Here is an 11658-nt window from a genome sequence, read left to right as displayed (position 1 = left end):
TCAAATCTACCTTGACAAGGTAAATATTTTGTATATGTTTTTTTAGGGTTTAGGGTTGGACAATTTATTTTGTCAACAGTTGTCCCAAAAGTCACCGACGAAAAAAATGTTTCACTCGGCCCCTGCGTCGCTCCGCTCTGGGGCGACGAACCCTAGCCTCCACTAGCCCCTCCCCTTCCTTTTCCCTCACCGCCGCCGAAAATGGCACGTGGCCGCCGAGGATGGTGGCGGCAGGGATTTCACTGCTCGCTGCAATCACGAAGAGCTCATGCATCAGCCGCGGGGGGGGGGGGTCGCGGTGCAGTGGGTTGCCCTGTCGGCCTTCGACTAGATCTAAAGACGACGGCCCGTGCCATGAAAGTTCCCACCCTCTACCTTTGGATTTGGCCTCGCCGGATCAGAAGCATGGTCATGGTACTCACTAGGGCCAATGCCATATTTGTAATTTTAATTACTTGTAGAGCTCTTTGTACTACTATCTCAGTCTATAATTAGGCGTTTGAGATTTGGTTAAATCTGGATATATTTAGACGCTATTTAGTGTCTAAATATAAATAGCGTAGATCATCCAAATTTAGATAAACTTCAGATGTCTATTTGTAGATGTAGGGAGTACTATTGATGATCATTAATAAATGTGTGGATTTTTTTCGAAAAAAATCCCGGGAATTATTGCCCAGGATTCTTCTTTAGTACACAAAAAAATTATAAACCTGATTCTGTAGTACTCCAGAGTAGAACTACCCACCCACCCACAGTTGTGAAATCATTTCGAGTTCCCAACGCAGTGAACCCACACATGACACGCCACACTGAAACCGTGAAGCACACACACAAATTCGCCAAAGAGGCAGGGTACTGAACCGAGGACAGCAGGGAAGAAGCGTGAAGCAGCACCACTTCCCTCGGTAGTACAGGAGAGGAGCGACAGAGGCGCGGAAGCCGTGGAGGCGCAAGATTTCATCCAGCGAGCAGCGGAGCGAGAGCCCCGGCCGCCCCGAGAAATTCACCGGCGACAATGTTCAAGTCGCGGCTGCAGGAGCTGTGCCAGCAGCGGCGGTGGGCGCCGCCGACGTACACCGTCCAGCGCGAGGGCCCGTCCCACACGCCCAGGTTCAGCGCCACCGTCGCCGTCAACGGCGCCGAGTTCCACTCGCCCGACGAGGACGCGGGGGCGCTCACGGCCAAGAAGGCCCAGGACCTCGCCGCCATGGTCGCCTTCGACCACCTCTCCGCCCTCCCGCCCCCTCCTCCCCCGCCGCAGCCCGGTGAGTCAGTCACAGATTATCCCCTACTTTCCTTCCTGCCCTGCCCGCGGGTGCACGTACGGCCGCGTACTTGTGTGGTGGTGCTTATCCTTTCAGTTTATCCTTTCAGTTTCTGTTGGAATACTTCCTTCGGAATTGGATGCCGGTTCAGGATTTAGGACTGCAGTTAGTGCCATTGCGGTAAACATGTCCAAATTAGGTGCATTTCCTTTTCTTTCCATTTGGGGACTGAACAAAGTGATATCATCAACCGTATAAAGGTTTAAGCCATTTTGCTAGCTGCTGAGATTCTAGTAAAAATTGCGCATTTTGTTTGCTGGTGAACCAGGTTTTCGTTAACTCGAAAAAGAAAAAAAATCACTGCTTTTATCATTACAAACCATTTGAAACGATCCTCAGTTTCATCTTTCATGGAGTCCCACGGCAGGAGTACAAAGCATTCACATCAGTATATAGGCTCACCACCAGCACACATTGTTCTTTGATTTGGTATTGATGGGGAGTCACTGCATTCAATATCTCAAGGACATCCGGATCCTTTTGTAGCTAGCTGATTCCCAAGGTACAAATTTGGTGATGCTATAATGGACATAGTAAAACTTGCTCGGTGGATCGTGTACTTAGCAAGTTGCGGAGAGACTGTGTTGAACTTCACTATAGCATTTCCATGTTTGATTTAATGTGGGAACATAACTGCCTGCTTTTCGGAGAAGTTCGCTGGACTAGTGAGATTCCTATTGTAACTGATAGAAACATTGATGATGCACAGGCTCACCTGTACTAATTCAAAGATTTTGTGAAGCTATTCATTCAACCACATAGAAGTGGCAACAAGTATTGTCTGTGTTCACCGAACCCCATACTGTACTGTAGTTTCTCCCCCCTAGAACTTAATGAGATGTTGTTTGCTTAATGGTCGCACATTTGTTGGCACTGGTCGACATGTAATTTCTTAGAAATTGTTCTTTCTGTTATCTTGACTGTCCTTTACTTTACCTAAGCAGTTATATAATATAAATGTCCCTCGTCCCTAAATGCTGTTCTGAAGTTCTTTATTCCTGCCACTAAAAAGGTTTTAATGCTCTTTCATACGTATTGCTTCTATATCTGTCACATTCACTGTTTTATGCATTGCAGAAACCCAACTTGCTTACAAGTCTCAGTTGCAAATTTATACTCAGAAGAGACACAAAGGTCTGCCTTTATATCACACCATTCAGACTGGTACACCTCAGGCAAGTCTGTTCAGGTCGACAGTGACCGTAGATGGGCAAACATTTGAAAGTCCACAAGACTATCGCACAGTAAAGGAAGCAGAATTTTCTGCTGCAAGAGTTGCTCTGATGTCACTACCTCAAGAATCAAAACCACCAGAGAAAATATCGGTTGGTTCCACCTATTTTTTACTCTTATGGATGGTTTTAATTTTGCACCACGTAACATAGTCTATAGATGACCACTAACATCCTTCAGCAGTTGTCTGTATTATTAATAAACATGTTCATCTCTTACCTTGGACTGTCAATAATATTCAAGAACTGAGTGAAATAAGTGAATTAAATCACTGACTTTATTTATATTGTGTGGATATTAAATTGGTGTATTGATGAAGTGTCTTTTATATTGAAATCTGCAAGGAAATAACTTCGTACATATAATGGTTATGAAGTGGATACTGTATTTTCTGATTTTTAGCTACTTGATAAACTTCGCAATTTTCTTCTGATAAACTGCTTTACCTTTTGTAGGCTGGATCAACTACATGTACTTCTGCGGCTGGAATCCAGGTTAATTATAAGACTCAATTGCAAATTTATGCTCAGAAGAGAGGCAAAGAGCTGCCTTTATATCACACCATTCAGATTGGTCCACCTCAGGCAATGCTGTTCAGGTCGACAGTGACCATAGATGGGCAAACATTTGAAAGTCCGCAAGACTATCGCACAGTAAAGGAAGCAGAATTTGCTGCTGCAAGAGTTGCTCTGATGTCATTACCTCAAGAATTAAAACCACCAGAGAAAATACCGGTTAGTTCCACCTATTGTTTATTCTTATGGATGGTTTTAATTTGCACCACTTCACTTAGTCTATAGATGAGCACTATCATCCTTTAGCATTTATCTGTGTTATTAATAAACACTTTTATCTCTTACCTTGAATTTTTACGATATTCAAGAACTGGGCGAAATAAGTATATTGAATCACTAACTTCATTACACTGCGGATACAGTTAAATTGGTGTATTTATGAAGTGTCTTTTATATTGAAATATGTGAAGAAATAACTTGGTACATATAATGGTTATGAAATGGATACTGTACTTTCTGATTTTTAGCTACTTGCTAAACTTGGCAATTTTCTTCTGATAAACTGCTTTACCTTTTGTAGGCTGGATCAACTTCAAGTATTTCTTTGCCTGGAATTCAGGTTAATTATAAGACTCAATTGCAAATTTATGCTCAGAAGAGAGGCAAAGACCTGCCTTTGTATAGCCGAATCCAGGATGGTCCATCTCATGTAGCTCGGTTTAAGTCAGTAGTGACAATAGATGGGAAAACATTTGAAAGTCCACAATACTTTCAGACAGTTAAGGAGGCGGAATCTGCTGCTGCAAATCTTGCTCTGATGTCCTTAACTCAAGAAGCAAGCTCACAAGAGCAATTGCCGGTTGGTCCAGTATTTTGCTTATGGGAAATTTTCTTACCATGGCCTCACCTATTTATGATAACTAATCTAACCATCTTTACTTATTTTTATAAATAATAAACCCGGTCCATTTCTCCCTAATGAATAGATGTTAGGTAACACATAGGAACAATGCAAAAGTTACTGTCACTGCTACATATTGGAACAGTCTACTGGATGACTTGGCTTTTGTATTGAAAGTTTATGAAAAACAACCTTCTTAACAGGAACATAGGACAATGGATTTACGGAAGGGCATTCTATAGTTTCTAATATCATAAATAGCCCACTCAGCCAGAAATACTTTGTAAGGTATTTGCTGAATTTGGTAAATACTAATTTGATGGACTGCTCTACCTTTGGTAGGTTCAAGCAATGCCCCATAAGAATCCCCGGCATGAATTACCTGAGAAAGAAGGATCTCCCTTACCTGTCTACAATACTTTGTCAGATCATTCAAATCGTTCCTTTGTCTCCAAATCAACCTTGGACACTCAAGGCGGAAGTTTTCAGGGGGAACCTGTGAACTCTAAGAAGCAAAAACAGATGACTACTGCTGAGCTTGCTTTTCAACATTCCACAGACAGTGAGTAATTTAAACTGCTGAAATCAAATTTCATATTAGGAACAAACTTTCCAAGTGTAGTTTTTGGCAGTATCTTTTATATTAGCTAATCTGCCAAAAAGCCGTTGTGGATATACTCGGATGTGCTGGCTGAGTGTTGTATCAGTGGTTGGGTGTGTGTTAGGTATCAGTTTGGCTCAGATATGGTCTAATGGCATATCAGATTATTTACTCCTTTTAAAACAAAAAGGAAAATCTGAATCTGGTTGACAGTGCTCCCCAATAATCCCACCCCTCAAACAGAAATCCCCTGAAATGACAGCCTATTACCACCAGCCCCTGCATATGATATCATGTTTTGTACGTCCTTCACTGCGCAAAGGTTAGCATCAGTAATGAGATTGATCTGACTTCTCTAAGCATAACCTCAATAGTATCCCAACTATTCTGTTTCCAACCTTTCGACATTGGGATCGGCAAGGAGTAGGATACCATTCGTCATGTGATTTGTAATTTGACTGAAGAAACTTCAAAGTTATTCTTTGGGTAGTTAGGTTCAGCTGGAGCTGTAGGTGAACCCTTTGGTTAATTTGGTTTACAAATTTGGAGAACTGGAGTACACAATTTGGAATAAACGTTATTACTTTATTAGGGCTTACTGATCATACTTGGTAATCAGCTCTAACGTTCTGACTTCTTGTCCATGTTTTTTCCTCCTATAAGGGTTGTGGACGCTTTCTGTTCCATTGGGGTCCTTCTGAAATGATGATGATAAACATATGTTGTCATCTCCACCATATTTACTTTCCAGTTTTATTCAATAGACGATCACTTCTGTAAATATTTTGGCCTTTGCCATTATTTTGTTGTTATGCCTTTTTGCTATAGTTTTACTCGTAGCAGCTTTAGAATTGTGCTGTGGTTATTGCTTTATGGATTATATTTGAAGTATATTTTATATTCAATTGTTTCCTTTATATTTTTCCTATTGAATGCACAACCTCTCTTGGAATTCTTGCGCATCATCACCAAATGCATTTTGTTTCTTTTAGTAGGATCACAGATGCAACAAGGAACTGCGAACGTTGCTGAGAAAGAGATCAAGATTGTTGAACCTGATTCTTCATTGCCCCAAGTATCAGTGATAACAAGTGATGAAAAGAATGCCTCTAATGGTAGTGAATTTTCTGAGTACTTTTCCTTTTGAGCTTTCTTTCTTTTTTCTGCATGCTATTACTTAAACTATTTGACATGTGATGAAACCTCAGTAGACTTCCTCTGAACCAGTTTCTGATCCACATTGCTGTTTTAAACAGTGATTTCGATAGAAGCATATGACCCATATAACATAATTTTTACGTGACAAGTAAATTGAAGAAGCTTTACATACTAATAAGATGCAAATTTTATATTGTACTGACATGCATTTTTCACAAGTTCTCTGTTCTACCATTTGCACAAGCTTAATTTATGCTGATTTAACTTGGAAGACTTAGGAGTTTGGACAGTCCACTGACCGTGCAATCATAGATCATGTTTTGGACAGGGTAGCAATCTAAATGAACTTTAATTTTGTTTTTGGTTGTCTCTTGGCTGGATAAGGTTATTTCTGCATCTGATTCATCATCTTGTTTATACCGCACATATACATACTGCAATATGAGCTATGCATGCTTTTGATATCGATGACTACGTTGCTTCTGTTTGTACTTATCTTGATTTTTCCATCCATTGGCTCATATGGTTTGTTCGTTTTGCAGTTGATCATGAGTCTTGCTCTGTTGGCTCCATTATTCATCCTCCTGTTGCTGAGAAAACACAATCTCTTGATGAACCTATCCAATATGGCAATATGGAAAAGGATAAACCAGCAGGTCCAGAGTCAAGCATCAGGGCTGAAGCAATGGACTTGACTCCACAATGCACGTCTCTCCCGATAGCCTCAAAGCCACCAACTAATACTTCCAACCTTGCATCAACAACGACAAGTACAAGGGATGCCGCTTTACAATCTCCTGTTGAACCTATCCAGCCAGTCAAGATGGAAAATGATGAGCCAGCCCCTCCAGAGCTAAACATCAAGGCTGAAGCAATGGACTCGCTCCTAGGCTCAAGGCCACCAGCTAATACTTCCAGCCTTGCGACAGCAACAAGTACAACGCATGTTGCCTTACAGTCTCCTGTTGAACCTATCCAGCCCGTGAAGATGGAAAATGATGTGCCATCCATTCCAGAGCCAAGCACTGAAGCTGAAGTCATGGACGTTACAGAACCAAACACCGAGGCTGAAGTAATAGATGTTTCAGAGCCAAGCATCGAGGCTGAAAAAATGGATGTTCCAGAGAGAAGCATCAAGGGTGAAGCAATGGATGTTCTAAAGCCAAGCATCAAGAAGGAAGTAACGGATGTTTCAGAGCCAAGGGTCGAGGAAGAAGCAATGGACTCAACTCCAGAACACACTTCTCTCGCCATAGCCTCAAGGCCAGCAACCAACCTTGCGGGGACAGCAATTGCAGTGCCTTTTCCTTCTGATGGCTGCGGTCAGTCGATGTCGACTAACCGGATCCAGGTCTACCCACGCCGCCCTGACATGGTATTTCCGGAAGGGGTGACCGTGCTTCCCTTCAGTGATGACCAGTGGGTGGCCGTCAGCATACCTTTCTCTCAACCCTGAAGGTATTCTTAATCTTACATAACCATCTTTGTTCATCGGTAAGCGCTGCTGTCTGCTGGCGACTGAAGCTGTTTTCTGTGTCCAGATGTAGGTAGCAGCATTGCTGGTTAGGTCCCTACATTGAAGCGAAGAGATGGAGCCGGTGTATGTACCTGCCATGTCGTAGGCTGTACGTAGTTTCAGTTAACTTCCTTTCTGTGTTGTGCCTAGTAATCAGGCGAAACATGCCCGTGTTGGAACCATATGACTGCCAGACTGATGTAGCTTTTGCTATCTAGCTGATGGTGCCTGCTGAACCATGTCACTAAAACCTGAACTATGTAGAAGTTGTCACTTCGAATTTAAGAGATTGCAACTTTATTGTGACCATTTGCAGTTATCGTCGTTCTGCTACCTTGCTGAATACCTCTCTTTCTTTTTTGTTCTGATTTGAGACGTCCACAGTGGCGGATATAGGTTGATAATATTGGGTGTGCCATAGCTCATATGAACATCACAACTTTAATACATTGAATCGAATTTTGTGAAGATTACATTACATATAGTGTATTTTAGTATAATTACCATCACAATTTCAACAAATAATGCTACCTAGTGTATTATAATTGGTGCATACTATTTTGCATTTTTCGAGGGGCTGCTTTGGGTGGATCCAGAGAACTTGTCCACTCACAAGTTCTAGGGTTGCACGCGGCGCCTGCATAACGTGCCGCAATATAAGAATTACATCAAATCGAATTCATGACACCAATGCTCCGTTTTCCTACATGATTTAAGCAGAATTAAAGGATTATAGCAAACTCCCGTCGTCTCGCATCCCACCACCCTCCTCCCTCGGAGTAGGTCTCTTCTTCATGCTATATAGAGTAGGACATCCGGGCATGTACGAGTAGGATTATTGGTTGTCTTTCTTATCTGGTATACTCTGTCTACAAGAAAAAAACATATGCTTTTACTATTTTCATGCATGCTCCAAAAAGATTATTTAAGATATCCATGTCTCAGTAAGACGTGCTACATAATGTGACCCAGAGGCTGGTCACCAAGTCGCAAAATAACTAATGCTCCCCTCCTTGTAAAAAATAGCAAAACTTCATAAAATACAAAGCAAGGAAAAAATGTTGGCTCCCCTCCTTGTAAATTTAAAGTACATTACATATGAACGAAACCGGTACCCTTAGGGTTTCTGTACTCCCGCGAACGAACCGGCGGCGAGTTCCTACAGTACTCGATCTCCGATCGATCTTGGGTCTCCGGTTGGTATTCGACTCCGTTTCTTGGTAACTTCTCTGCTCGCGGATAAGGGCTGGCGTGGGCAGTCTGGTTGTTGCAGAATTCAGCGGATCTTCTTGGTTTTGCTGATGGCGGACGCTAGTTCGGTCGCGAGTGGAGACTCAAGCAAGACGCCCACGGCGGCTGCTGTGGATGACGCTGACAAGTTGCACCTAGGTTTGGATGATCCTGTTGGTTCGGCCGCTCGTGCTGACTCAAGGCGTGAGGATGGGATCGGGTCATTATTTGATCAACTTGCACTTGGTGAAGAGGAGTTCGACGATCTTGTCATTGAGGAGGATGATCCTGTTATTGCGGAAGGCACAAGCTGGATGGCGGTGGCTAGAGTTCTTTGCCGGAAAAGGTTCAGCCATGAGGCTTTCTTCCAGCAGATGCAGATAGCCTGGAACCCGGCGCGTGAAATCAATATTCGCGCTATTGGCGAAAATCGATTTGTTATTCAGTGCTTTTGTTTAGGCGATTGGGAGAAGGTAACTGAACGAGGTCCATGGTTGTTTAGGGATTGGCCTGTCATCTTGGCCAAGTATGACGGCTTCTCGGATCCTGAGGCTGTTGAACTCAACTTCATGCCCATATGGATTCAGGTCCATAAAATCCCTGAAGGGTTTAGGAAGGACGAGGTGATCAAAACTCTGATCTACCGTGCATGCGGTGAAGTTAAAATACTGGAGATGATACCGTCAGGTGGCTTCCGAGGGGATTTCGTTCGAGCTCGCATTATTCAAGATGTTAGGTTACCCCTGACCCGGTTTTTAACTATCTCACGTGGTGGTAAGAGATTTTTGTTTGCTGTCAAGTTTGAAAAACTAGGCCAACTTTGCTATGCGTGTGGACTAGTTGGTCATCACTATAAAGAATGTGGCACTGGTGTCTTTGTAGAGAAGGATCTAAAATATGGGGACTGGATCTATGTGACTCCACCCTCATCTCGTGGGCGGGGTGCTGCCACTCTTAGAGGGGGTTTGCGTGGTGGTGGCCGTGGGGACTATACTGCTAGAGGAGGCCACTCATGTCCGGTTGTTGGTGTGGACCGCGGCCGTGGTGGTTTCATGGATTCCGGTGGCAGAGGCCGAGGTAATTATATGGACTGGAGAGTGCATCCGGAGAGGAAAAACAACGTCTCTAGCACAGAGGATAAGGACCTAACTGCTACAGCTTCGAGTCCGATTAAGCCTGCTGATGAAAACATGTCCGATGCTGAGAATGCAGACAAGCTAGCAAGGAAACGTATTGCTTTTGAACAGGTAGACCAGGAAAACTTGCTGGTTCAGCCACCACCTGGTACAGTGATGGTCGTTGGTGATAATAGTCCCATTGTGCCGACTGAGGGTGTTAAGGAGAATAAGAGATACAAGTGTACTGATGGTACTTCTATTTCTGGAGGATCGGCGGCATCCCTCGAGGATGACCGCCGGGAGCAATGAATTGGTTAATCTGGAACTGTCGTGGTGCCGGGAATGCTGCGACAGTTCACGAGATAGGTGTCCTGCTTAGGACACATAATTCCCAGTTGGTCTTTCTCTGTGAAACTCGTCAAAGAAGTGACCGTATGCGGCGTTTATGTGGCCGTCTTGGTCTGAGAGGTTTTATGGGAGTTGATTGTGATGGCTTGAGTGGTGGTCTGGCACTTTATTGGCATGAGAATATTTTTGTGGATATCAAGGACGCTAATGAGCGACTCATCGATGCTGACGTCCGTTTATCACCGGGTGATCCACTAGTACATGTTACCTTTGTATACGGTGAACCACGGGTGGAAAATCGGCATCATATGTGGTCTCAGTTAACAGCACTACGTGCTTCTTCAACTTTGCCGTGGATGGTTGTTGGTGATTTTAATGAGGTTCAGTGGCAGTACGAGCACTTCTCCGCAAGCCTGCGTTCTGAGTCACAAATGGCAGCTTTCCGCGACTGCCTCCAATTGTGCGAGCTTAATGATGTGGGGTTTTCAGGCCTACCATTCACTTATGATAACAGAAGAGCTGGGCGTAATAACGTACGTGTCCGCCTGGACCGTGCCGTTGCAGATAACAATTGGAGAGACTTATATTCAGAAACTTCGGTTGTTCATCTGGTCTCTCCCTGCTCTGATCACTGCCCACTCTCGCTTAATGTTGACAGGGAGGTGAGACCATCCCTTAAAGGTCGTTGTATGCAATATGAAATTTTTTGGGAGAGGGACCCATCGTTAAAGGAGGTTATTGATTCGGCTTGGAGAGATACAGGACAACATTTGGACCTTGGATCTATCTCTGAGGGTCTCCAGGCAGTAATGCGCAAGCTGCAGACCTGGGGAAAACGAAAGTTTGGAAGCATAACACGCGAGCTCAGCCGGCTTCGGGAGAAGCTGAAACTTCTGCATGAAACCAATGCTCCTCGCGTGGAGATAAGGGAAACTAGTGACTTGATGAATGAAATCCTATATCGTGAGGAGATGCTTTGGTTACAACGATCACGGGTTGACTGGTTAAGGGAAGGAGACAGAAACACAAAGTATTTCCACCATAAAGCTGTTTGGCGTGCGAGGAGAAATAAAATTACTAAGCTACGAGATGTGGATGGCTGTTTTAAAACGGTTCCCTCTGAAATGGAGCGTATGTCGGTATCGTATTTCAAGTCCTTATATACCCGGGACCCATCCTTGAATTGTGAAACTATTACCTCTTTGATTACTGAGCAAGTTTCAGCAGAGATGAACAATAACTTGTGTAGGGATTTTACAGATGAGGAAATTTCTGATGCCCTCTTTCAGATTGGCCCTATTAAAGCCCCAGGACCTGATGGTTTTCCAGCTCGCTTCTACCAGAGGAATTGGGAGCTCCTGAGGGAAGATGTGATCAAAGCGGTAAAAGGATTTTTTGCTACTGGTTTTATGCCACAAGGTACTAATGACACTTCTATTGTGTTGATTCCTAAGATTGACAATCCAAGTGAACTGAAAGATTATAGGCCAATCGGACTCTGCAATGTTCTTTACAAGGTAGTTTCCAAATGCATGGTCAATAGGATGAGGCCTCTGTTGGGAGATATTATCTCTGAAAATCAAAGTGCATTCGTTCCTGGGAGGATGATTACGGATAATGCACTTCTTGCCTTTGAGTGTTTGCATTATATGGAGCATGGTACTTCTCCAAATTCTTCTTTCTGTGCGTATAAGTTGGATCTTTCTAAAG

At 43.4% G+C, this 11658-nt stretch overlaps 1 protein-coding gene across 3 annotated transcripts; it reads left to right on the top strand.

The window, feature by feature from the left end:
- Nucleotides 1-1003: 1003 nt before the first annotated feature.
- Nucleotides 1004-7561, top strand: LOC124663486 (double-stranded RNA-binding protein 1-like). 3 transcript variants are annotated; one of them, XM_047201183.1, is made up of 8 exons: nucleotides 1004-1268; nucleotides 2406-2653; nucleotides 3017-3295; nucleotides 3657-3935; nucleotides 4320-4539; nucleotides 5574-5693; nucleotides 6279-7194; nucleotides 7278-7561. In XM_047201183.1, the coding sequence occupies exons 1-7, from the start codon at nucleotides 1019-1021 to the stop codon at nucleotides 7190-7192; spliced, it is 2310 nt and encodes a 769-aa protein (XP_047057139.1). In that variant the 5' UTR covers nucleotides 1004-1018; the 3' UTR covers nucleotides 7193-7194; nucleotides 7278-7561. The 3 variants fall into 3 exon arrangements, with proteins under 3 accessions (XP_047057139.1, XP_047057138.1, XP_047057140.1); XM_047201182.1 differs by having other exon boundaries at nucleotides 5571-5693; XM_047201184.1 differs by lacking the exon at nucleotides 1004-1268 and having other exon boundaries at nucleotides 2336-2653; nucleotides 5571-5693.
- The last annotated feature ends 4097 nt before the right edge of the window (nucleotides 7562-11658 follow it).

The sequence above is a fragment of the Lolium rigidum genome, chromosome 6 (genome assembly GCF_022539505.1).
Source record: "Lolium rigidum isolate FL_2022 chromosome 6, APGP_CSIRO_Lrig_0.1, whole genome shotgun sequence".
Taxonomy (NCBI): domain Eukaryota; kingdom Viridiplantae; phylum Streptophyta; class Magnoliopsida; order Poales; family Poaceae; genus Lolium; species Lolium rigidum.
Note: the sequence above shows the minus strand (reverse complement) of the source record. Positions and strands in the feature narration are given on the sequence as shown.

Bases quoted from the DNA above. Each gene is read 5' to 3' on its own strand.
- LOC124663486 (XM_047201182.1), top strand. From the start codon at position 1,019: ATGTTCAAGTCGCGGCTGCAGGAGCTGTGCCAGCAGCGGCGGTGGGCG. The intron at 3,296-3,656 runs GTTAGTTCCACC...TACCTTTTGTAG, and splicing joins AACCACCAGAGAAAATACCG to GCTGGATCAACTTCAAGTAT. The intron at 5,694-6,278 runs GTAGTGAATTTT...TTCGTTTTGCAG, and splicing joins TGAAAAGAATGCCTCTAATG to TTGATCATGAGTCTTGCTCT.